Consider the following 27,966-nt stretch of genomic DNA (forward strand, 5'->3'; position numbering starts at 1 on the left):
CACTTTCGGATTCTACTAGTGATTGACGCAGCCATGCTGGAGGGGCTCCGTCACAGGCAGAGGTTTGAAAACCTGATCAAACTCTGAGGGACTTGCATTTTACGCACAAGCAGCTCATCGTCCCATCACAGCAGCCTTCCGACTCATGCTCATTCACATATTCCAAATGGGTCACAGACTGTTGACTCAGCATTGGTGCTCACGTCTGGTGCCAGATTCTTTGGGTTTTGTTTCTTTATGTCTTGGCTGAGGACTTATTGGGTGCAGTGCCATGAATCAGACCAGGGCAACAGGAAGTTTTGAGCTCTGAAAACAAGGTAACGCAAAATTAGGACAACACAACTGACTGAGCAACTGGAGCAATAGCCTGTAGCTTGCGTTATTTCCTGCTGTGTTTCATGAGTTAGTGCAGGCATTGCCACACCAGAGATATACCATGCTTGCTAATTCATATGGCATCTGTTGTACAAGCAACTGACTGAGACTGCAACATAAATTTAGGTGAAATTCCAGGCATTAAAGAGGCTTGATTCTGTTGGCTTTGGCATTACTGTGTGCTAAATTTTAGCAATGGCTCTGCTTTGTACCCTCCCAACTCTGCAGTTGAAGTGGCATCTGCCTGTTTTGGGAGACGAGGGAAGAGTACTCCTTTGGGGGGTAAAGTCAAGGAGTTGCAGTGCCTGCTGAGGCTGTGGAGACTGATACTGGAGAGACATGTTTTATTGCAGGTGGGGCACATGAAGGTGTCTGGTTTTGCTGTTACAGGTGCACTTATCTCTGTGTTCCTCCCAGTGATCATTCCTTCTCCGGTCACTGCTATGAATTCACAACCTGACTGCCTGTCTCCAGACACTGAAATCATCTGCAAGAGATTCCCATATGACACATTTAATCTTGCCAGCCTTCATTTCACATTTGCAGATACCTTTGTCATGTAGAGTTGGTCTGCCTGCAGGCCTAGTGCCTGAAGCCCGATCCCCTGAGAGCACATCCATGGAGATCCTGCCATCTTCCATTCTGTGTACATGATCAAGCCAGCGTAGATGCCGCTGAGACAGAAGTGTGAACATGCTGGGAATGTGGCGTTGGGAGACCACATCTTTTTTTGAGACTCTGTCCTCTTTCCTGGCAATGCAGGCCTAGTTGGTAGAGCTTAGGAAGTGGTAGTTTCTCTGCCTTGGACTCTACTCCACAATATCCTGAGGGTTTCTCTGTCCATAATAAAGAATAATCTTCATCCCCATCCAATCTCCTTGCAGCTTTCAACAGAAAGAAAGTGGGGAAATTGCTTGGTTATGCAGTTAATATGGTTCCTGCAGTCTGTTTCCCTCTTCTTGAACAGGAAGAGTTCTAGAGCTCTGAGTCATATAACTTGTCCCCCCTCCCCCCACAAAATATAGAAATTCCTGAATTTCAAAACATGAATCTTCCTCAAACACAAGATTAGATGTGGGCACACAAAGCACTTTTTAAAAAAATCAAGACCCCTTGAATTTCACTCCACTTCATTCCCCCTTTCTTCCCACTCAAGGCGTCCCTGCCCTCTGCCTGCCCCTCAGGGACAGCACATCGCATGGCGCAGGGCCTCAGCAGCAGCAGCAGCAGAAGCCTGTCCTCCTCCTCCTCCTTCTCCGTTCTCCAGCAGCTGCCACAAGTTGCCCAAGGGAGGAGGCTGGCAGTGGCGGCCATGTTGAGGCAACGGGGTGCTCTCTTGCAGCTGCAGCAGCTGCCATTACCATTGCTTGTGACAATGGCTGGCTCATCCTCCTTCCTGAGCTCAGCACTGGCAGGGGAAATAGCGGCATTCCTGGATCAAATTGGTAGTCAGTGTGGCTTTTGTAATTCCGGGACTGCCCCTGGAAAATTGGGACACTTGGAGGGTATGTATAAAGAAGATAAAGGATTAAAGAACATCTTTCCAAAAAAATATATAGCAGATTTTCTGAAATTCCAACTTTTCTTCCATTATGGAATCCAAGATGGCATGACTGTAGTTTCCACCTACACAAAAAAAATTATGGTTAATTTTGTTTGTTTGTTTTCTTGCCTTTTTTTACTGCACGCTGCTCGTGGTAGCTAACGACAATTAAAACCAACCATAAAGTACCATTTTTGTTTTGTTTTGTTTTTTAAATCAACATAATAAAAACAGAGACGAGCTGCAGTAGCCAATACAGAGGCTCGTTAGATGTATATCTGATAAAACAAATGCCTGTTTAAACAGGAAGGTTGTACTTTTTGTAAGTGTTTTGTATGTGTTTTGGGGTGGCAAAACACCAGAAAAGAGATGCGAGGTTCTGCAGTTTGTGAGTGTCTTTTCTGGATTTCTTTTGGAAAAGTTGTAGAGAATTCAGCTAGATGCCACCAGCATGGCTGTACCACAAAAATGGCTTATACCAGGCTTCCTCAACCTCGGCCCGCCAGATGTTTTTGGCCTATAACTCCCATGATTCCTAGCTAGCAGGACCAGTGGTCAGGGATGATGGGATTAGTAGTCTCAAGACATCTGGAGGGCCGAGGTTGAGGAAGCCTGGTTTATACTGTAGTTTGCAACCATAACTCATATTTACAAAGAATTAGGTTAACCTCAGTCTGCATTTGGGAACAAGTTTTATTGACCTAAAGGAAGGCCTTTTTCTTCATCATCATCCATTATGGTGTTTTTTATTTTTGTTTTAATAAGAGTGAGTCTAAAGAGGCATATCTCCTTCAAGCAGGACAAGTTTTAATTTGGTTGAAAAGAAAGGAGCAAAGAATTAAATGGACTTGATATCAAAATACATGAATGTGCAGAATGACTGAATAATAGAGACACTGAAGGCCCGGGAATTCTAGTGCTACAGCTCAGGAGATTCATTTATAATGTCATCCAGCATTTCACATTCAATTTGAATGTAACAAAAACTATGTTAGCAGAAGCTCTATTGTTTACTAACCCCAGTGAATACAGGAGAGAGAGAGAAAGCCGAAAGTAATTCCCAATGACAGATTAACTGGCTACAGCGCTAAGTCTGGCTTCTATATTCACTTCTCATCTGCTTTCCAGGCTGCAAAAAAAGTATGTGGGTCTATTTATTTTAGAAAAGCAAATCTGCTGCCGTTAATTGTGATTGGCAGATCCTAAGCAAGGCAATATGGGACATTTTAAATATTGTCACGTTCACTTAAGAAGGCTCTCTCGTTAGCTGATTTAAAACATGACAAGGTAGTCATTCCTGTTATCAAAAACAAAACAAAACAAAAAAGCACAGGCACAGCAGCTTCTGTGTCCTGCATTGAAAGGAACAAAGCACCACGACCCGGAGGCTACTGGTTCTTTGCTGCCTTTGAATTCTTTGTTTGGGGCCGCCAAACATGTCCTGGCCTTGCATCATCCTTATTTTGTATTGACTAAAGGTCCAGAACTGCACGCAGGCTTATTTCTTCCAGCCTTGGCAAAGATGAAAGTAGAAAATAGCGCTTTTGGAATAAAAATATACATGTTAGGATTTAGCAAACAGGGCATGCTGTTTAGATTGGAACAGGAAAGATGTTATTTTCACCTGCTACTTTTTATATTTTGCTCCATCCCATGTGCTGATCATTACACAGCAGCTGTTGAGTTCATGTGTGGGTTTTTTAGAACTAGGATTTTTTTGGACCTTTAAGACGCTGTTTATGTTTGTGCTTTTGGAGAGAAGCTCTCAGAGTTGGCCAGGCTTCAGTCTGATTCAAAGGTGAAGTAGGCAGGGCCAAAGTACAGGAAGAAGCTGAGCAAAATGTTATGTCAATTGCTGGCTGGATCTTATTTATAGCATTTTTGAGTTTCCTTTCCAGCAATACACAAAACTTGAATTAGAACAGCTACATCCAAATATAAACAAGGGAGACTTGATTAACAGGAAAATACTGTCAAAGCATCCAGGGAACGATTTTCATCATTAGGAGAAGAACTTTAATTATGGTAGCAGGACAGCAAAGTGCATGTTGAATGAATTCACAAGGCAGTTCCATCTGGCTTTCTACTGTAAGATCTGTTTAAAAATGCAATTGCCAAATGAAGAGAAAACTAGAAAATCCACAGCATTCATAATGGATGTTGTGATAGAGGTGTAGCATGGGTGGTGGACCTCAGGCTGAGGGGCTAAATATGACCCTCCAAGGCCCTCCCCACAGGACTCTCCTTGGGCCAGACTCCCTCCCCAGCCACACACCCCATTGGCTCTGCCTGGCTAGAATTTGTCCTTGAACTCAGATCGTACTTCTGGCTTCCATGAATGAAGGATAGAGAAGAGGTTGTGCGTGTAGAAACCAGCCTACTGTAGAAAGTTAAAATTTGCATTTGTTGCTCCAGCCACCTTTGTCTCTGGCTTCACCCACCTTTGGAATGTGGCCCTCAGACAGTTGCATAGTAGATAATATGGCCCTTGGAGTGAAAAAAAATTCCCCACTCCTGGTTCAAAACAAGCAAACTTCTCTGTGACTAACAGCTGCTCCCTTGAAAAGTAAAGGTCAGCCCCAGAGATCATAGTAGTGGCCTTATAAGATGGACTTTTCTATACATCTCACTCCTAAATTGTCACTTTTGAAACAGGATTAAAAGAGAAGCCTGCCTTCCATTGATGTGTGGACCCTGCATTCTTATCTTTTTTTAAAGGCTTTGCCCTTCCAGAAAGAGTGACTGTGCGTTTAATCCATAACCATGTAATTGCACTGAATTTTCTTCCTTCATAGATATTACCTGTCACTAGGACTATACTTAGACATGAGTGAGGAGGGGCAGAGTAAAAATGGTGTGTGGGTGTGTACGCACAATTGTGTGTGCGGTTATGTGTGTTTCAGATTAGGCATATGCATGAAATTCATGTTTTTTGATGCTGCTTACAAAATACAACAGAATCCACTATTTTGTGCCTTCACTGGAGCATTACAGTGTCCTGGACCATCGTTTCCTGAAATTTACATATATATTTTTGGTGGGGGGGAATTCAATTTTTTTTTTCATAATTGTAAATCCTGCCTTGTTAGCTTCATATTTTCATGATTATGGTAATTAGGTGTTACTGGTCTCTTGTCCCCTGCTCCCTTCCTTCTGTTAAACTGAGTGCCTTAGATTTTCTAGAGGGAAGCTGGAGGTGTTCTTTGTCTGGCAGGACAGAGTGTAATCCTAAACAATGGCTCAGTCATTAGCTCAGCTTAACAAACAATGAAGCCTAAATAGTCTCTGGCAATTGGCATATTTTCTCAGTTGAGCACTGGGTTTTTTCTCCTCAGCATCAGCATGTATATCATCTGAAGCTGTGCAGGAAAGCAAAGTTAGTACCAAAATATTGTAAGCATCACAAAGTATTGTGAAACGCTAACAAGGAGCAAGCAGTGTAAAATTTGATTCACACAGGTGATAGATCCATGTGGTGAACGTTCCTCTTCAGCCAGGCCTTTGGCTGATTGACATCCCATGCTGCCCTTTTGTGTAGTGGGAGGGGGGATTATTGGTTTGTTTTTGTTCTTATTTTTATTAGGTAGTTTGTGTTTCTTATATTGTAATTCCATGGTGTGAACTGCCCTGACATCTATGGATGAAGGGTTATACAAATTTCAGCAGCAGCAGCAGCAGCAGCAACAACAACAACAACAACAACAACAAAGAAAGGGGTGCTTCTGTTTAAAGGTTACACACAGACGCACATACATTGTGCACATTCACACTGTAGCACATACAACAAATGTATCATACGTCTGAAATCAGATACCGTAAGTAAAATTACGTAAACCAAAATGTGGTACATATTAGTTACGTGGCCAGAATTCATGTTATGAAACACACATCAAAGTTTTCAAAAACAATTACAAAATCTAATGCAGGCAAAGGGCCACAGGGGTGAGAGAGCATCAACATTTTGAAAGAGAAAGAGCTGTGAAGGAGGATGGGCTCAATAATTTGTGAAAAATGAACGCAGTGAAATGGCATTTCAAATTACATCCCTACTTCAAACATATGTTCTTTACTAAAATTGCGAGCTGAGAAAAAGAGAACATTCAGGTGGTTATCCAATTTAACTAATATGAAACATTTAGAAAACCGAGAATTCAGAAATTTACCACTGAGGAAATCAGGAACATCTAAAACCATAAGGACAAAGGGCAGTGCTAACAAGGATTAGACAAAGAACCCCCTCGTCCAGCCAACATAGGAACCAACTAGTTGACTCTGGGAAGCACAAGAGTAGAACGTGAAGTCAATAGCCATCTCTTACTGGTCATATCCACATTTTGTAGTTTGTTAAAGGTGCTGGGAATTGTAGCTCTGTGAGTGGTAAACTACTTCCTAGGATTCTCTGGAGAGAACCAGGTTGGTGAACGCTATTTTAAGCTATAAAGCCCCAGACACTTTAGCCTTTCTTGACAGTAAAGATCCTTTTATCCTTTGATCATTTTGTACCACTTTACCAGCTCTATTACATCATTTTGGGACTGGGGAGAACAGCAATGTCTTTTGAGTAGGAACAGTGATTTCTCATATTTTTCTCTCTCCTTAGCCAGAGAAAGGCTTCTTGTTGAGCTCAAGGTATATTACAATGTACTGTGTTGATATGAAACGGCAAGACGGAAGCCCTTCCCTGCCCTTGGGATTGGGAGCCTAGTATTACAGTTAATTAGGGGTCAATCAGGTATTCATAACGTAGAGCCTTTCCGCCAGGCACACAAATGTATGACACCCATCTCTATCACCAGGACTATTTAATTACCACATTGATTTGCCACAGGGCATGACCAAGGGTCGCAGACAAATCTGGATAGATTGTGACAAAATTCCATTATTACTTTGGGGCTAAGCTTCAAGTTGTCTATATGTATTGCTCTTGACCCCCAGGTACCGAGAAAATAAGTATTTGAGGACAAAGCTTCAACAAACACTTTCGTGAAAATAGCTCATCTCAGACTGTAATGTGACTTGAAACCCTGTCTCATTCTTCACTGTGCTGCAGAACACAACGTTGGACGTGAGGCTGCCAGCTGAAGGGTCTGGCAGCTCAGTTGCTGTTGTCCTCTCTAGCTCTACCCTAAATACTGGCAAAGGAAAAGCTAAAAGCCCCCTAATGCATTCCCTAATGGAGTTGAAGCTTTCAGAGAGTGGGGAGTTGGCAAAAAGGGATGGAAAGGAGATGGAAACACCCATGAGAGCACATCAGAGGATGTCTGTACTTTCAGTACTACTGGTACTGAAGACCCCCCAGTAAAAAGAAGTCATATCGGAAATCTTTCCTTCACCTACAAAGCTCGTTGCAGGTGACTAGGCATATTCTAAGGCAGAGGTAGCCAGTCTGGTACCCTGCAGTTGTAAACTGCAGCTGCCATCATGGAGGAATAAGCTAGACCTAAATGGCATAGTATGCATCCCAGATTAATTGAAAATGTACCATAAAAGCATCCCAGGATGCTTTCCTGACCAGAGAGGCTGGGGTTCCTTGGCACACAAATCAAATCAGCACAGAAATTCCCTGAAGGTGGGAAGTTTGAAATCCACTGCCTTTTAATTGAAAATTATTGTAGCAAGTGACTAGGATGATGTGGGGCCCTGTATGAGGCCAAAATTTGACACCTTCTCCAGCCCTTGCCTGCATGTGCCTCCTTCCCGAAGTCAGGCAAGTGCTTCCCAGGTTTTGAGAAGGCACCCTCCTTAGCTCTGCACCAAGTGCAGGCGAACCACAGGCCCTGCCCTAAAGCTGCCTCTGCAAGTAACTTAGAAAGGGTTTAAGGACAATTACTCAGAACTGCATGGCGCTCTCTCTCTCCTACTTGCCGTGTGAAAGAATGATGCTTTTGCTCTTGCAGAAGGCGGCTCTGTGCACATTTTAAAAGATAAAACAGTGTACAAAAAGGGGATGTTAAGATATTGCATGTTTGACCATGAGCTGTAACGTTGACCCTAGGCTGCACAAAGCAGAATTGATGTTTTATTGAAGAAATTGACATATTTTCTTTTGCTTGATTGGTTGCTAACAGGCAAAAATGGGCACCTGATGTGTCTCTAGAGCAGGGCTGGGGAACCTCTAGAGGTGTGCTCTGAAGAAGAAAAAAAGGCTTATCTGTTTAACTGTCATATGGCACTAAAGGCAGCTAAGGGTAAAATGCTATTAGTAGTAGTTTCAGTATTATCATTATCATTATTAATTTATATACCACTCTTTATGAAAAGATCCCAGGGTGGTGTGCAGCATTAAGAACACATTTTACAGAACATAAAAATAAAGACACAATAAGAAGTATAACAATAGACAGCATGATAATAAAATAATCATAATAAGTGTCCCCCCTGCAACCAGTATTAACAGGCCAGATTATTTAATGGCCATAGGCCTTGGGTATATGCTAAATTACAGTCAAAACTTTGAAAAAAGAAAAAAAAGGTTGGTAAAGCTTCGGTGAAACCCTATTTCTGGCCCTCGAAGGCATAACCGGATGATGTTTGCAGGCTAGTAAAATGTTTTTATATACAGTAGTTGCAGTGATGTTTCACCGACTCGTTTTTTATGTTTTGACCGCTTGTTTGTGTTTTACTGCTAGCTGCCTTGGGCAGCATTTGATGGAAAGACGGGATACAATTTTCGATGGATATGCAAATATAGACATGTTCCTTCCCAGAACACTGTACAGAAGAAAGCTAGGCAAAATGGTTAATGAAATGCCTCCTGAAACAAAGTCCTGGTATTGTATTGATGTGGAGATGTCTTCTCAGTGCACAAGGTTCTGGGAAGGTGATTCTGCTTTTCACACTAGGATTGAGTGTCTGGCTGTTTCCCTTCTCCCCCATGGTTTGCAAGAGATATTTGCAAGAGAACAGATGCTTCTCAGAACTTAGTGGTACTAGTACATTGCCTGCTTTGTATGCAGAAGGTGTTGGGATCAATCCCTAGAAGCACTCCAGGTAGGGCTGTAGAACTCCTGCATGAAATGCTGCAGAGTGCTGCTGCCAGTCAGTGTAAACAACACTGAGTTTGAGTGACTAGTGATCTGACTCAGTGTAAGGCAGCTCCCTCTTCTCCCAAGAAAATGGATCCTATAGCAGCCGTTCCTGAAACTACCTATCTATCACCCAGAGAATTAGGCAGCTACATGCATGAAACAATGGAATGGCATATTCCATGTTTTGGGTGGAAGAATCACTAGATCTCGAATGACTGGTCACATTTGGAACTTAATAGCTCCTGGTGAAATTTCCAGAAGTTCAATGTTAAAGGAATTGATCTGGCTGTTCTGCCTTCAAATTCCATTACATAAGAGCAATGTGTTATTCAGCATGAGACTGATTCTGGGTGATTATAGCCTTCCCCCCGTTGCTTAAAGCCATTCATTGTTCAGTCTTGTTCCTTATATTTACCACCCAAGACTTGTAATAATCTCCAAAAACGCACTGCCTGGAGTGTACAGTAGCTTAATAAATTGCTCTGTCTTACTTATATTTCTCTTGGCGTATCCCTGCTGGTGGGAAGCGATAATCCTGCAACAACGTTCTTTTCTGTTGACATTTATTCTTAATTAACCGTGCACCAATCTCTGTAGGTTTGTAATTTTCCAGAAGAAAATGTGCGTGACCAAAAATATTTTGAATAGGAGTCACCCACTGTTACATCTTCACAAAGTATGCTACCTAGCTTGTTGTAGTTGTTTTGCATGGCTGGGAATGGGCAGCAGTAGAATGGCTCAGATTATAAATCACAGGCCTTAAATCCACAAAAATAGCATTTATTGGCCATTCTGTAAAACAGGGACGTGGAACCAGTGGTCATCCGGATGTTGGTGCACAACAACTCCCATCACCCTTGAAGCAATTGCTATGCCGGCAAGAGCTGATTGGAGTTGAAATCCAAATGACACTCAAAGGAACACAGATTCCACCATCATTCTGCAGTGCAACCAATAATACACACATGCAACTGGAGTAATGGACAGCTCTGCTTCTTTCAAGATAGTCTATTCATGTTATTTGTTAAAACTCATTTAAAGGAAGAAACCCTATCAAGATACAATTTACCGTATTTTTCGCTCCATAAGACGCACCAGACCATAAGATGCACCTAGTTTTTGGAGGGGAAAACAACAACAAAAATATATTGAATACCAGAAGCCAGAACAGCAAGAGGGATCTGGCTTCTGGTATAGCCTCTTGCTGTTCTGTCATATGGGATAGCCACGCGCAGTCTCTCCCGGGCAGGGGGATGAAGGCTCCCCCAAGAGCCGTGCTCCCTTTAAAGAGCGTGGGGAGCGCTGAGCAGAGCCTCCTGCCTACATTCACGCCATAAGACGCACACACATGTGCCCTTACTTTTTAGGAGGGGAAAAGTGCGTCTTATAGAGCGAAAAATACGGTGCTTTGAGGTTCAGGCTACACTAGTGTACAGATGGCTTACCTTTCCAATGGTTGAAAAGTGACAATTTAGAGTACTTTAAACATTGATGTGGGGCAATCTTAGCATCTGAAGAGTAGATAATGACTCTTCATGTCCTATTCAAACTATTTTTCAGAAAAGCAGGAGGAACAGGTCGTTCAACTTTGGCTGAGACTTGGTTCTATGCTGTTTTGTAATTTCATTGATGCATTTGTTGCCATGGCAGTCAAGGTGAAGCAACTGCCTCAGGCAGGAGGATCCATCCAGTCAGCAGATCCCAATGCCTACCTTTCTTCCATCCTTGTTCTTGTTGTAGATATTCCCTCCCCGCTTCTTCCCTGGCAGAGAGGGAAGCACAATTATGGGGTCAGCCTCAGGTGCCAAAATGTATTGGGCTAGCTCTGTTGGTTGTTATACATATTTGGATTGTTATGTTATGTGTTGTGTTATGATGTTATGTTGTTACGTTATGTTATGTTATGTTATGTTATAGTTACAGATAGGTAGCCGTGTTGGTCTGCCATAGTCAAAACAAAAAAAATCCTTCCAGTAGCACCTTAAAGACCAACTAAGTTAGTTCTTGGTATAAGCTTTCGTGTTCATGCACACTTCTTTAGATACCAAGATATGTTATGTTGTTATGTTATGTTGTTGTTGTTATGTTATGTTATGTTATGTTATGTTATGTTATGTTATGTTATGTTATGTTGTTATGTTATGTTATGTTATGTTTTATGTTATGTTATGTTGTGTTGTTATGTTGTGTTGTTATGTTATGTTATGTTGTGTTGTTATGTTGGAGGAGGGTTGAATCCTCCATTGTATAGGTGTCTTCTTATTAATTAATCATTCTTGTTGTTTATTGGTTTGTGACTTGGTTATTTTACTCAAACTACCATTCAGACTTTTTTTTCTGAACCAGGTTTTGAAATTGAGTCAATGGCAAACTGGACTCAGACAATTGGTCCATCCATATTAGTATATCTGTTATGTGTAGTAATGGGACTTCAAGGTTTCAGAACCTCCCCCATTCCTGCTTATGTTCTTTAAGTGAAGAAGCTAGGGACTCTACTCAGACCCTTCTGCATGCAAAGGATGTTCTGTTCTACTGAGTTAGGGCCCTTCCCGGTGAGTTTGTGATGATTGCAAATAATTCTCTGAATGGTTATGTAAATTCTGCCTGTATGTAGATCTCTAAATATAGCTGATTACCATTCAGAAACTAATTATGGGTAGTATCATTATTCATTTTGTGGTTTAACTAAAGGGAGGAAATACACAAGGTGCATTTACATGCAGTCCTGTTCATGGGTAAAGGTAAAGGTAAAGGACTCCTGACAGTTAAGTCCAGTCGCGAACGACTTTGGGGTTGCGGCACTCATCTCGCTTTACTGGCCAAGGGAGCTGGCATTTGTCCGCAGACAGTTTTTGCTGGTTATGTGGCCAGCATGACTAAGCCGCTTCTGGTGAAACCAGAGCAGCGCACAGAAACACCGTTTACCTTCACGCCAGAGCGTCCCTTTGGCCTGCTCATAAGTGTGGACAAATGCATAGAGACCAGGTGGGACCATCAAACACGATCCTGACTCCCTCCTATGTGTTTATTGTGTTTATACTTAAGAGAGCTACTGTATCAATTTTTCATCCGTAAGAAATTTGTCCATATGTTGCATCTGTGTTGGGAAGATATAAATACAGCATTGCTAATGCATTATGCTAACATTGCTTTAATCAGGTTATTATTAAAGGACTGTTTGATCTTTAAGGATGTTGATTTAATGGGAATTAATTTAATGATTGAATACTGTTTGTGCAGTGTTATCACCGGTAGCGATGCAGAAAATTGGAATCTCAGCTCAGTTAGAAAGAGGTTAGACTTTCCCGTTATCACAGTGGATCCTGATGCTTATGGAGTGAACTTGTTAGACCTCTATTTTATGATTTCAATATATATTTAAATGCATTGGTTTTATCTAAAAGTCACCGAGTACAGGAAGTTGGGTAACTGTTTTTATTATTACTCTGTTCTCATTTTATTTCATTTTATTCTACTCTTTTTAATCAGTGACCTGAGTTCCTGTCTAAACTAGACTTATGAAAGCTCCTGAATTTTCTATTCTTTCTCCCTAGACACTCACAGAAAAAAACACTATTTTTTCTCTCTCTCTACATTCCTCTCCCTACCCCTGCTAATCAGGCACAGAATAAAGGAAAAGAATGTTTCATATGAAGGCTTGTAAGGCTGAGTGAAAGATAGTTGCCTAAAGAGATCAGCAGCTGGCTAAGCTCATTTGTACTGGATATTATAAAAGAAATATTATTTCACACATTCTGCTCATGCCTTAAAAGCTCATTCATGTAGCTTGATCAGTTTTGAATTAACAGCAGAGCATGTTGTGGAAATCCAGTGCTGCAAACTCGCAAATATTATGCATATCCCAACATTTGCAGGCCCAGGTCCCATTTAAATTGTTACAATGGCTGATATCATGAGGTTAATTTGACCTATACAAAAATATGTACAACCAAAAGGTAGTTTTCAACATGATAAAACTTGTGACATCTAGCCATTTAAGCTTATACACTTTGGCGCATAAATATGCAAGGAGGCCAAATCTTCTAACAAAGAAGACTGAGAAGAAAACCCACATAGAGTGAGACCTTGTCCAATGCACTTTGGCAGAGAGATTAATTTCCAAATGCAGGAGGCATTCGATTAGCTTTTTCAGTGCAACTTGGCAAGGTGGTCCAGGGTGTGATGGTACAAAATAGCTAATAGCACAATGCTAACCATGTTTACTCAGAATTGAATTCTGTTGAATGCATTGGGATTTACTTCCAGGTAAATTAGGTTAGGATTGCAGCCTGTATGATGGGCAACTCTCATCTGTAGCCTAAGTCCACAAAAAGAATAGAGGACCTATCATCCATCAAACTAAAGGTTCAACACCTGCTTTTCACTGGCAGCTCCACCTCCTTTGAGGTTGTTTTAGGTTTCCCCACAAAGGGCTGTCTTGGGGTGTTGCCCTTAAACATGATTTCCAAGCACTGTAAAAATATTAATTAGATTATGAATCTTTACAAGGTACCCAGTCCTTCCAAGTTCCACGCTGTATAAACTCACCTTTAAATTTCCCTATTGTGTTGAGTCATTTTGAGGTGGTCCTCAATCTGTCTTATTCTCTATAAATTTGTCTAATCTTCTTTTAAAGCCCAGTTGGTGGACATCGCTACATCTGGTGACAGCAAACTCTGCAGTTTAACTATGCATTTTGTGAAGACGTACTTCCTTTTGTCTTCCCCAACCCTTCCAACATTTGGCTTCGTTGTATGGCCCCGAGTTATAGAATTATAGGAGGGGAAAGAAAAGCATTTTATCTTTCCCTTTCTCCATACCATGCATATTTTAGACACTTTCATCATGTATCTCCTTTTCTCTAAACTAAAAAGCCCTGAATGTTTCCTGATAGGCGAGTAGCTCCAACCCCTTGAGGTTTAGTTCAATAATACATTCTCTAAACACATCAATATGCATCTTTATTTAGTAATTCCCACATAACAGCTTTGGACCTAGTTTATCGTGTTACAGAAAACACTCTTGGGTGATCACTAAGCTACTTGCAAGTGAGAGTTGGGATCAATGCAAAGACAGCTAAGAAGGATGTCAGAAGTTGAGGTAGATTTCTTGTGTTGTTTTTAGCAAATTCGCAGTTCCATATTATCTGGCACTTCATTTGTACAAATAAAGGAGTTAAGTACGCTTTGCAACATCTCTACAGAGAAACCTTGTATACAGACAGATTCATACAAATGAAAATTTTGCTTCAAGTACTCAGAAGATGTTTCCCCACATTAATCTAATAAAAGCCACATGGAACCACAGATGGGGAGCATTTAGTCTGGAAGCACCATAGTTCAGTGATAGAGCATGTGCTTTGTATGCAGGACCCAGGTTCAATCCCCAGTATCTCTAGGTAGAGTTGTGAGAGAACCCTACCTAAAATCTCCCTATCCTTAAATTGCCTGTTCTTTTATACACATAATGTACAAGTTGCACATTGTACACACATGATTTGTGTAGTGTCATACATGCGTACTCCCAGAGCAGGGCTGGATTTAGATTTGATGAGGCCCAAAGCTACTGAAGGTAGTGGGGCCCTTTATATGTCCAGCTGTCCTTTGTCAACAACAAATTGCCACTGTTTTTGTGTTGAATATATGCTATATAGTAATTTATGGACCTAATAGGTATCTAAAGCCATTTTATTTGTTTTTTATCTTATATTTTGGAAATGTACATCCAGGTGTTTTTTCCTTTAATTTTTTTTGGGGCCCCCAAGAGAGTGGGGCCCTAAGCTATAGCTTGTTTAGCTTATACATAAATCTGGCACTGTCCCAGAGGCAGTCCAGGGTCCTATAATGTAAAAAAATGTTATTATGGGCTAAGTCTTGGATAGTTTGCAAGTACTAATATGACTTGTTTGCTCCAGAAGGATTTTTCTGCAGTTCACCTCCCTCTGAAGGCTGCATTGCATTGCACTATGCCATTGACTAATGAGTGGGACTGTCCTACATTACAGGATTGGATTGCCCTTAAGGTTTCTTTTTGTGGTTATTTGATGCCACTACTTTCTCCAGGAACACTCGGAAAGATGTTACCCATAGTATGTCAGCTGCAGAGACAATGATTTCTCAGAGTTTGACAGATAGTTCACATTTTGTGGATTCTCAACCATTTCACATATAAGATTTGCACACATAATTGCTAAGGTCACGCTGCAGGCTACTGCAGAAATCAAGGGATTTTACTCAAAAGTGAATAATTAACAGGTGTAGGAACTAGACTCAGATGAGAAAAGTACTAATTAATATTACTTCTATTATTGCAGGAGAATGCAACGAGTCATCTTTTGCTCCCCTAATCTTCTTCCTCCCCTTCCTTTTTGCTAATGTTCATCCATGATGAAAAATGAAATGTCAGCCCCTGAGGCTCATTATCTGTTGTTGTTTTTAAAGCATGCAAAGATCAAGCTTGGGGGGGGGGCTTTTTAAAAAAGAACTGCAACACTTGTCTACATTCTGTAAATTTGTTTCAGTGTAGATTATCCTACAGAAATAATTGGTGTTCTCATTATCTTCCTGCTAGTAACATGAACAGAAACGAAAATTGGGTGGGTTGGTGAAAACTGCAATATTCTGCAGCCTAAGTGGAGAAAATGTTAAAGGATAATACTAATAAGAAACAAATGTGGAATTTTCAAGGCATATATTTCTCCACCAAATTGCTAGTTAGATAAATGGACTTGCAGAACTCTGTTTCAGGAATGGAATCTTGTGAGTTTTCTTAGGAAATAATAGTCCTGCCTTGCAAAACTGGATAAAAAGTAGACATTGAGAGAGCAGGGCCGTTGTACAGATGGATCAGAGTAGAATACCCAAGCACATATTACCCATCCATCCTCTTGGTAGCTCATGACCATGAGGGACTTCAAAAGTCAGGGCTAAATTCAACTAGTGAAAGCCAACGCAAAGGATCCTGGTAGCCCAGTGGGACTTTCCATCTCTCCTCGCTATGTGTCCCCTGCACCTCTCCCAAATCTGTTCTGTGTCAGGAGAACCCAAAGAACAGTGTGGTGGGGGGCATTCCATCTGGCAAACAGAAATGCTTGTGATAACGGAACCATCAAAAAAGTATGAAGTTGAATACCTCCCTCAATGTGGTATAGCGGATAGAGCGCTGGACTGGGGAGACCTTGGAAAAGGGACCATATCTCAGTGGAAGAACTCATGTTTCGTGTGTAGTAAGTCCCATGTTCAATCTCTGGCAACATACAGGTTATGGAGAGGAGGGACCCTCTTTGTCTGAGAAATGGAAAGCAACAGTCAGAGTAAATTATAGTGGACTAGACGGGCAAGATGTCTGACCTAGTATAAGGCAGCTTCCTGTTTTCCTAAAGCTCCACTTACCCATGAAACTCACTAGGTGGCTTTGGGCCAGTTACTGTATCTCAAGCTACCTATTGCTATTTATTGGAACCTATTGCACATTGGAAAGATAATGAGTGAAGGGAAATAACCGATAGAAGCCTGGAAAAAGGCTCATGTTAGGGCAGGAATGGGGTCATCTGTGAGGAGTCGGAATCCAACAACATCTGGAAGCCACAGGTTGGCCACCTCTGCTATCTCCATGCTGCTCAAGCTCAGACTTTCTTTCCCAGGAATCTTGTAGAGCAGTGTTTCCCAACCTTGGGCCTCCAGCTGTTTTTGGCCTACAACTCCCATCATCCCTAGCTAGCAAGAGCAGTGGTCAGGGATGATGGGAATTGTAGTTCAAAAACAGCTGGAGGCCCAAGGTTGGGAAACACTGTTGTAGAGGACAGTAATGACTACCTCACATCTGCGTCATGTCAGAAACTGGAATTCAAGATTCCCACAGCTTTTAACAAACTATGGCTCAATTTTCCTATATTGTGATAAAGGCTTGTTAAGCAGACACACCCCTATGGCTTATTATCATTCTGTTTAGCTGGTTCTGATTATACCTTAGCTTTTGGACTGATTAAAAAAAGACATATCATGATCAAATCAGTTTTTGGCCTTGTTTACAGATTCTGGCATTTCATCTCCTCTGGAAAGCAAATTAATATCACAAATGACATCTTATTGAAGCAAGATGGCTGCATCTAGCTCAATAGTTTGAAAGGCCAACAGTAATTAAGCGTTTAGAAGTAAACACCTGTGTACCCATGAAGACAAGGGCATTCTGAACTAACAACTTCCATTGGGCTGACGCAACTAGCAAACTACTCCTGAAAAGCGAGAAGGATGAACATATGAAGCTGCTTCTTGGTAGCCTTGATACTGGATTATTGCAATGCACCCTTTGTGGGGCTGCTTGTGGGCTTGGTTGGGAAGCTCCAGCAGGTGCAGAATGTGGTAGCCAGACTGTTGATGGGGACACATAGCTGGCAACATGTGGCATCATTGTTCAAACATCTGCACTGGCTGCCCATTTGTTACCAAGCTGAGTTCAAGGTCTTTGCATTAACTACTAAGCCCTGCACAACTTAGTCCCAGGATATTTTAGGGACTGTCTGAAATCTTATATCCCAACTCCTGAGTTGTTGAGGCTCATTTGACACTGGCACAACATGAAGCCATTAGTATCATTGGCCCAGCCCAGTGGAATGCTCTTTCAAGAGATCTTTCCTAGCCCTGTTGCATGAGATAATTTTAACTAAAGATAGGAGGGATTAAACTGAGGACCTCTTCCATGCAAAACATATGCGTGTCTGATATAAAAAACTCCTCTGACTGGGTCTGGTATTACTTGTGAATATTCCACTTGATTAAAATCTTAGCCTGGCGTAACCTCAGCTTGAATCTTTCTGTAGAATTTCATCTGTTTCATTTTCCTGCTTATCCCTGGCTAATACTATTTGCCTTCCTTATCTCTAGTTCCAAAATTAAGAATAAATCAAATTATATTAGAAACATATATGACAACTCTGGGAGGGGGGAACAAGAATTATTATTTTTTCTTTCAGTTATGTTAGTTGTTTCAGCGAGATATGGGTATTTATCTTTTGTGCACTAATTGAACATTTGGCAGGAGCAAATGGCTGTCTTCTGGGTCCTGTTTCCCACCACACCTGATCTGAATTAGACAGGTAATAATCAGAGAAGCTTCTCTGGTTTTTGTGCCAGTTTTATGGAATGTTCTCCTTGGTGACCTTGCTAGGCATCAACACTGATAACTGTTTGGTGCCAGCTGAGAGCTTTTCAAAAAAAAAGAGTTATTTGCCCAGGTATTCAACATGTGTTATCTCTGGAATGAAATTATGATTTTACCTGTTCTGCTGGGTTGTATTGATCTATATGAGTATTCCTTTGCTGTTACTGTGTTTTGCAAAGGTGTTTTATTGTTTTAATATGTGCGCTGACCAAAGAGTCTTGTATTGATGGGTGGTATAGGAATTTACGAACCAAATAAATACCACACCCACTTTGTTTTCCTGTGGAAGTTAAAGATCTGCAACACACTCACTGTTTTTATGAGCAGGCACTACCTTCCAAAGAAAGACATCATAATGTCCAAGGGCATTAGCAAACTGGAAACTCTGAGGCTAGTTCCAGACCAAAGCATGTTTGGAGCAGGCCTATTGAAAACAATGAGACATAATTTAATCATCCCTAGTTTAGGTCCCATTGATTCTGATGGGTTGACTCTAAGTAAGACCAAGACTGCAGCAAATCTATACACAGTAGCTACCTGAGATTACCCATATTTTTCGCTCTATAAGACGCACCAGACCATAAGACGCACCTAGTTTTTGGAGGAGGAAAACAAGAAAAAAAATATTCTGAATCTCAGAAGCTAGACCAACAAGAGGGATCGCTGCACAGCGAAAGCAGCGATCCCTCTTGCTGTTCTGGCTTCTGGAATAGCTGTGCAGCCTGCATTCGCTCCATAAGACGCATACACATTTTCCCTTACTTTTTAGGAGGAAAAAAGTGAGTCTTATAGAGCAAAAAATACGGTAAGTCCCATTAAAGCCAAAGGGTCTGAGTAGGACTGCATTATAAGTCTGGAGCCAACACATATCTACACTTAGCTTGTGTGGGACAGAAAACCTACAATGATAGAGCCAGCTCTTCCCCCTTCCTTTCCTTGAATGAATTCCTTACAGGAGAACTTCATCTATGAATGAAAGACATGAGGTTGACTTTCAGTTGTTCCTCTTCTTCCTGCAAATTCACCTCAATTAAAAACAGTGGGAAATGGCACTTAGTTTTATTCATGAGTTTGAAAAATGAGAACACAAATGTTCTTGAGAAATTGCAGGTTTCCCCTTCACCACCCCGCCTGTTTCAATTTAATTCACAGCAAACTACAGAGATTGACACTGGAAGGTTAAAGGGACAATCAGTCCTATTGGGCTCATTTAGTCTGCCTGTCTAAAAAGTTCCATTTGATTGTAATTTGGTTTTTGATTGAAACCATCCAAAAAGCATTACCTTAAAAACCCTGTAAAATGAAAATAACCCATTAAAATATTTCATTTATAGCTATGACATGAGGTTTCTACAAGTTACACTTAAACATTTCATCTTCCCAAAGTCTTAATATTGAATTAGCATCTCTAGATAGAATGAGGAGATTCTAATTTCTGATAATGATACAGTTTAAGAAGTAGGTGGAAATGTATTTCTGGCTACATGAGAGACCAGCATTGATCTTATTTACTTAGATGGTTTTATTTTTAAAGACAAAAGATCCAGGCAACGTTTATAATTAACTCAGATTTCCCCACATTTTATTTCTAAAGAAAGAACAAGCACCTTGGCTCTCTCTGAACTTTTCTAAAGGCAATTCCATCTTTTTCTCAGTGTACTCCTACCTGATAAAACAGTTATCAAGAGTGATAATTGCTAGCTTTAGAAATTCAGAATAATGATAGAACGGGGTGGGGGCACGCTTGATATGGGTGTAAAACCCAGTGATTAATTTATAAATAGTGAGGCCTTCCATGTTAGACACATCCTTTGGTTCGTAAGCATCAGGAAAAACCACTGCAGCTATCCTTCTGACATTTGTCAGGAATCAGCCCCTCAGAAGGACCTCCCAAGCATGCACAGTTCATCCGGTTCTAGCAAAAACATAAAAAGTTATAGAAAATCACCTTTACTTTTTTTAATAAATAAAACCAGACTTCAAAGTGCCTACCCAAACACTGTTCTATAAATAAACCGTAAGTATTATTTTTATTGTTGTTGTTGTTACTATTACTATTGTCTTGACAGTATTTGATTAAATTTGCAGGCATGCTTGCCCATTCTAAAGAGATGAATCCTGCGAATTTTCAGAAGGAGAACGTTGCAGCTTTCTTACAAGGGCAGCTTTACAGTCTTGATGTGGTTTAAAAAAAAGGATTCACTTAAGCTCCTTTGGATTGGGGCGCTTTAGAGAGATCCTGCTTTTGCTCTGAAAAGCCCTGAATCTCTCTGAAGTTCCCCACTTCAGTTCAGGATTCGTCCAATGCAGTGGTGTGCGGTGAAATAGGGGAACAGGTGGAGCCACAGGTGCCATCTTGCGAGGGTGATTGGTGGGGAGACGTTGTGTATGTGACGTTGTGACATCCTGATGTCATAGGAGGGAGCATCATGCCTCCCTCTCCAAGCAGGGCAGAAGCTTCCTGGACTTTGGGAAGGAGGCTCCAGGCTTTAATACTTTAATACTCTAATTTACAGGGAACGTTTAGGAGACTAGCCTAGTCCCCCTAGTCCAGGGATGTACAACAGGTTGATTGTGACTCACCGGTTGATCGTGGAGTGTCCCTGTTTGATCGCAGACACCCTGATAGCCTCCCCCTCCCAAACAACTTTGGCTGATCCCTCCCAAAAAAAGCTCATCAATTTGGTCAATCCAATCCAATGGGTAGATCACTGCCAAAAACAATTTACCATGGGAGTAGATTGCATGAAGTTGGACATGCCTGCCCTAGTCCACTGACAACCTGCCATTGATCCAATGCATACCAATAATAAGTTCCAAAGCACTGTAAGAGTTTAAGTAAGGTCATTGATTAAGATCATATATATGAGGTAGAAATGTTTCAAGTGTTTAAGTATGCTGCTTTTGTTCAGAGTTCACAAAATCTCCTTTTTCTCATCTATAGCTATCTATCTAATATAGATCTATATTTCATACATATATATACTGCTGAATGAACTCATTGTAGAACTCAGTTGTGCGGACAAACCCTCTCCCTTTATGCTTTTAATGGTCTTCACTTTGCAGGCCTCAATTACAGTCTCCAACCTAGTGCATTTTACTCTAGTGAATAATCCTATTGGTACCAGTAGAGCTGTGATCTTAGAATAAGGAAGTTTGGGACCAGTTTACTTGAAGGATCACCTTGCCCCATATGTGCCCTCTCCACTGCTTTGATCTGCAGAACCAGCATTTTACAAGTGCCACATAATGCTTGTTCCACACTTGTGAGGAATCTATATTTTACTGTGGAAGCCCCTATTCTTTGGAACTCCCTGTCAATTAATATGAGGCTGGTGCCTTCAACGTACTGTTTGTGACATCTGCTAAAAAATAATAAAAAAGATTGTTTAGGCAAGCCTGCAGAGATACATAATTTTATTATGCATATCTATATTTTGATAATTTTTGTGTCTGCTAATTGCTGTCAGTTGCTGTCTGTTAATTTCAGATCGTTAATAAATATTTTGTTCTATGTTAACGTTAACCACTTATAAGGGTTTTTTTTAAACTAAAAGGTATATAAAACTTGCTAAATAAATAAAATGACAAGGAAGCTGCAATTAAGTCTTCTTGCTCTCTATTTCCTACTCCACAGGAGGAGAGGTTCCCTATACAACCCTGGCAACTCGGATGATGATGGGTGCCTGGTGGCTCTTTGCCTTGATTGTCATCTCGTCCTACACAGCAAACCTAGCGGCCTTTCTTACCATCACTCGTATTGAGAACTCCATCCAGTAAGTTACTGCAAGTTCCAAAAGGGAGAGGGAAGGGGTTATATGTCCCCCAGTATTGCAATTATCCATAATACAGCAAGGCATATTTTTGGGCAAATGCAGCAATGCCCCACCAGCCTCATCCTGGCCTTACCCATCCCTCACCTCTTCATTCCTACTTGTCAGTTTCCTCCTTGGTCCCAATTTCCCCCTGTAGAACTCAGCAGGGAGGAGGATGGGGGCAAAACTAGCCTATCGTTGGCTGTGGCTGCATCCATCATTTGCTCTGGCTCCACCTACTGTTGGTCTCCCTACATACCACCCTACCAGACACAACCCACCCACTGTGTACATCTCCTCCAGTACTGTTCCTAACAATGTTCTTGTTTTTTACTTCCCCACCCAATCAAGGCTACCATTTCATTTTCATGTTCTTCCCTGTGTACCAGTCATTGCGCCCTAGTAAAACTACCCCCCCCCAGTTATTTATATCCTGCTTTTAACACTAGCTCCTAAAGCAGATTACATACAAATAGGACAATAAAAATGCACTAAAGCAAATAAAAGATAGCAGCCGTGCAACCGATTAAAAACAGGTGGTCTATAAAAACTGCACAATCAGTTAAGAAATGCCGGGGGGGGGGGAGAGACCTTCAAAATTGGGAGGCTAACACATCACATCATCCTAGGCAATGAATTCCACAGCCTATGTGCCACCACTGAGAAAATGTGGCTCTTTTTACCAGGGCTGGCTCAAGGCATTTTGGCGCCCGAGATCAACCAAAAAATATCCCTCCCTGCCAAGGACGAAGGGATGAGTGAAGCTCTATGTCATGAACAGGTGGGGAATAAAGATTGACATTGGGAACTGCTGTCTCTGTGGACTTTGCCATCTGAAGTGGTTGTCTCATCTGGCCCCATGGGTGGGTTGGCCCTGCCTTTTACTCACAAATTCAGTATCTGCTAAAACAGGCTAGAGCACAAGACCTCCAGTGATGTTCTTAAGGCTTGGGTTCTTTTTTCTTTTCTTTTTTAATACCTTGTTCTTTTTCCATTCCAGCACAATCACTCAAAGGTTGAGTGTTACCCACAGTCCAGAATTAATGTGTAGAGATACAAGCTTGGATTACCTGCTTATTCTTAAGGGGTTGTCCCGGCATAACCATTTGATATTATCCTGGAGTCTCAAAGTTTTACTTCTGTTAGGGTCTTGGCATTTATTAGGTTAATGGATAATAACAGATTTTTTTAAAAAAAAACTTTCATTTTAGTCCGTCCCCCCTCGCAATATTAAAAACAAAATGGTGGCTATTGATAAATTTCAACTGTACTAATTGGTTGGTTTCCATCAGTCGCTTTCCAATAGTGGTTATTGGTCACCTTCAAATTCCAACTATTCATTATTTTCAGTTGTGGATATTTATTATTATTACCATCTCTTTTGCACCACTTTCTGCTGCATGTGAAGCCTCAGGCAGAGCAATTAGCAGAGACAAAAGGGAGCAAAGAGGAAGAGTAGAAATGTTCCCATACCCTCAAGTGGAGGAGCGCTGTGTGCCTATATTGATACACACCTAGAGCCCATTCTGATTCGTTCCAAAGATACAGTCAGCAAGTGGATACCACTGCTGAGTGGTGGAATTGGAAACTACAATCTGCCCTCATGCATTCTTCTGACACAGGGGCCTGTCAACTGAGCTTCCTGAGAGGTAAAAAAAGAGAGTATAATACTTGCATTCCCTATAAAATAAGGATAATAATAATGATAATGACAGAATAATCTATAGTATAAAAACGTGCTGTGGTACACATGTGTGAAGAATGATACTGCAGTTCCTTTTCCATTTCATTTTTTCATGCCATAATTGAGATCAAACTGAGAATCCCTCATAAGGAAGGCTGAGGAAAGCAATCTACAGTGTTGCTGTTGGAGAGGGCCATTGATGCTTAAATCCAAGAAATGTTTCTTTTCAAAGAAAGGGAGAATGCTGTGTTTTCTCCAGTTTGCCAGGTTATGTAGTGTTGGTGTTGTTTTGGGGTGGGATTAACCTGATCCATCCAGACCTACCTATAAACAACTGAGATAACACCAGTGGTACTTTCCAATATGCCTGCCTTTGCAGAGCATCAGATCATTTGCTTTCCTCTGCCCTGTCTCCTTTATTCCTTATAACTTGAGAGAGAGAGAGAGAGAGAGAGAGAGAGAGAGCGCTCCATGGGCAAAGCTTTATCTGAATTAGAGTAATAAATAAGTGTGTGCTTCAGAATAAGCAATAAGATGTTTGGCCTCATTATTTAGTGACTAATTGCTCCTGCACAGACAGCTTACAAGACAGTTCTAATAGCAGCCTCATGCTCAGCAGACATGTTGCTGTTTGCCGTGTGGAATCATAAAAATCTGTTTTCTAGTTTGCAACTCCTGTGTAATCAATACCTTCCAATTCTGAAAAGAGTGTTGCTGAGGAATTACAAAATGTCAGGGCCGAAATTAGTTGTTTTTCATTGTTGTGGTTTTGTGTGGGGGTTTTTTTTTTAAAAAAAATACCTAAATATGGGGAGTTGATAAAAACCCAGTGTTCTGATCCTGGCTACTGCAACACAAAACTGTGGTTGGCACCATTTAAGGTAAAGCAACATCCTGAACATGACAACTGAGACAGAGGCAAATTAATTTGAATCACTACATTTGACCTGTTTGCATTAGAATTTCATGTGCCTCACCAAGCCAACACACTGCAATGCCACAGACATAAACTGACTTAGTAATCAGTCAGACTGTCCTTGGAACTGTAACTTTGGGGAAGTGAAGAGGGGTTTTTTTTGTCTGCTTAACAGTTTATATACTGCTTAATAGCATAGTTGCTAAGTAGTGTGCAATAATAATATAAGTGCCTTTTACTGCTGGGACTAGGTGTGCTCTTTTCAGTGTTCCCAATCCCAACACAAGCTTTGCCTTCTGCTTGTGCTGACCTATTGGAAATTCTGAATTTGTGTTGACAAAATAGCATAGTCAGTAAGGATCACAATGAAAGCTGGGTATAGGAATGCAAGTACAGGTGCTGTGGTCATGCTATTTGTCCACAGCCTAGTATTTCTACTCTGACCATCAACATCTCTGTAGAGCAACCATAGCCAACTTGGTGCCCTCCAGATGTTGTAGGACTATAACTTCCATCAGCCCAAACTAGCATAGCTTTGGGTCAGGTATGATGGGAGTTGTAGTCATCAGGAGAGCATCACGTTGACTATGCCTTATATCAGGCAGACACCTGTCCCATCACCTGTTCCGTGATCCCTTTAACTGGAGAGTCTGGGGTTGAACATGGGACATTCTGCAGGTAAAGGATGCGTTCTCCCATTGAGCTACTGTCTTCCCTCTAAATGGAGTTTGTTGGAGGGTTTTCTCCTCTGTATCGTAACCTTTCTCTTTATAATCATACTTCCTTTAACTCATTCTCTTATTGTCTCTCTATCAAGCTGTTGGGAAAGGAAACTCATTTATGGCACTGCGTTGGTCTGCCTTTTGAGAGACGAAAGAATAACTCCTAGAGTTTTAAGATTTGCAGGGAAAATATTTTTCCCCACTGCTGTTTCCCAACAGACTGTTCTACAGCATCTGTTGCACCTATCATTTATACTAACAGCAATACATGTAGGGGAAATTGCCGCGCTGGCTGTTATGTTGGGGAATTATATAGCCACACTGAGTCCTGTAAGCAACTGATTAAAATTTGCAAGGTGTTCTCATTAGAAACCGGGGACTTAGGAACTGCTTCCTCCTACCCCATTCCCATAATGCGCACAGCAAGTACCCTTACAATTGCAGGATATTACAATATACGATGTGATGTTGCGGAGCGTGCTGTCAAGAGATGCAGAAGGTTATTAAGAGAAGTGGTGGTGACTTGAAATTAGAAATGGCGGTGTCTTACATTTTTACAGCAACCTTCATCACATTGTTTCAAAGCTTTGACAAACTGAAACATTAAACCTCATTTACAGGAACACGAATGTGCACAGTGCTGTCTGGAACACTGACAGCATCAAGGGAGGGGAGCAGGGACAGCTCAAGACATTTTGCTGCCAAAAGCAAAGAACAAGATGGTACCTCCTCACATTCCACATACAGAAGCCAGCTAGTGGGAATGGGAAGGTATACTTCAGCACAACTGACACCAGCAGGCTAGATTTGACAGCTGTGGTGCACACAGCTCTTAACATCTTGGCACTGCTCCCTGACCCTCAGTAGCTGCCACTTGAGGCAGCTGCCTCACTCTGTCAAAGGATAGGGCCTGCCCTGAAGAGGGAGAGCTAACAAATCTAGTTTCTAGTGATACTAGTCAATCAGAAACACCATCACAACGTCCAGCATGCACATGTACATAATGACCCTGTCTGTTGGAATGCCCTGATCCAGCACAGCATTATTAAATGCCTACATCAGAATTCAGCTGACCATTTTTCCTTCAGCAACGTAAGAAGAGTCAAAGGCCCATCCAATCCAGTATTCTGGTTTGTTCACATGGTGTTCACAAAGTGGCCAAGCTGTTGTCAAGCAGAACATGAGCACCACAGCACTTTCCCCAATCATGTTCCTCAGCAAGCAGTATTCAGAGGCATACTGTAATCCATGGCAATTGTGACTAGTAGTCATTGATAGCCTTATATTTCATGCATTTGTCTAATGCTCATTTAAAGACACCCAAGATGGTATCCAATATTATGTCTTGTGGATATGTCTTGTCCATAGTTGTACTATGTTATGTGTGGAGAAGTACTTTATCTGTCGTGAATCTGCCAATCTTTATGCATAATCTTATGCATCTCTTATCATGTCCATCCCCCTTACCATTTTTTTTTATAAACTAAAAAGCCCCAAATGTTCTAACATTTCCTCACAGAAGAATCTGCCCTAGAATACAATGTTTATGTTATGTTTGCATCCAGCACTTAAGCTAACGTACATGAAAATGTTCAGTTTTATATATGCAACAACACTTTGACAAACATTTATCTGAGAGGAGTGCTTGGTCAAAGGTTACTCTGTGGGTTTTGTGGCTGAGCAGGGAAATGAAACCCTTGTCTGTCCACTGCATCCTGCCAGCTCTTTTAGTCTTATGTTCTTTTTAAAAAGCAGATGGGCTGTGGAATGGGGAGAGGATGCATCCCCTTCTGCACACAGATCAGGCATGTGTATATCAGTGGAAAATGGTCATATTATATTACTCAACCATTGCCAGGGAGCCAGCCAGCAATAAATCACAATTAATAAAGTTAATTCTTTATTAGAAACAAGGCCTGCTCAAGGATGCCAGGCCTAATGAGCACAGCAGCCCTTCTCAGTAGGTCATGCTCCTATGTGGCAGCTGTGGAGACATCTTCCCACAGCTGCCTAAATCTCCTCCTCCCCCTGGGCATTCTCAGGCAGTCTGAAACTACACTGACGTGCCTGTCTCTGCTTCTCCCTCTTCATACCTCTTCTGGTCCTGGGAGACATGGGGTGAGGGGAGCTTGTCACAGCAGGAGGGGGAGATACCTTGACTTCTTCACTAGCCTGACTCATCTCTGCCTCTTGGCCTCCCTCCTCTCCTGCTTCCACCTCTGCTCTCTGCTCCCCCTGCTCACTAACCCCCGTTACCTCTTCAGATTCCAACACCTCCTTCTCCCAGGCTCCCTCTTCTCTCTCTGATCGCTCATCGTTGTCTCACCACGATGGGCCTTCATCCCTTGCGGGTTCCCCAACTGAGGCCTCCCACCATTCCTCTGTTCCATTGTATACTTACCAGACCAGCAGATTGTACCCGAAGACCTTATGTCCTTTGAAACTAATGGCATTCTATAAGTTTGTGTTAGCATTTTCCAACATGCTACATGGGCATTAGTAATTTGCTGTTAGCTTTTCAAAAGACTGCACACATCTAGCCCCTTTATCTGTCCTTAAGTGTCATCACTTAGATTTGTGCACTTGCATGAAGCTAATTTGTGCCAGCAAAGCCTTAATGGCTCCTAGGTGTTAGATTGCAGTAGACCTTCAGAAGTCTAATGAATGTCATTAAAAAAATAAAGGCATGGTTAAGTGGTCCACAAGGATGGGTAAATAGAGGGA

General features: G+C 41.5%; 1 protein-coding gene across 7 annotated transcripts in view; it reads left to right on the forward strand.

Annotated features, from left to right (window-relative positions):
* GRID2 (glutamate ionotropic receptor delta type subunit 2) overlaps positions 1-27,966 on the forward strand; it is a 792,384-nt gene that overhangs the window by 638,534 nt on the left and 125,884 nt on the right. For all 7 annotated transcript variants that reach the window (XR_014171606.1, XR_014171607.1, XM_081924868.1 and 4 more), the window contains exon 12: positions 21,743-21,881. Coding sequence is in view for 5 of the 7 variants with exons in the window: in XM_081924868.1 (XP_081780994.1) it covers positions 21,743-21,881 (139 nt within the window). In the remaining 2 variants the exon portion in view is untranslated. The remainder of the gene's footprint in view (positions 1-21,742; positions 21,882-27,966) is intronic.

The sequence above is a fragment of the Podarcis melisellensis genome, assembly GCF_964234715.1.
Source record: "Podarcis melisellensis genome assembly, chromosome: 9".
In the NCBI taxonomy this organism is placed as follows: Eukaryota; Metazoa; Chordata; class Lepidosauria; order Squamata; family Lacertidae; genus Podarcis; species Podarcis melisellensis.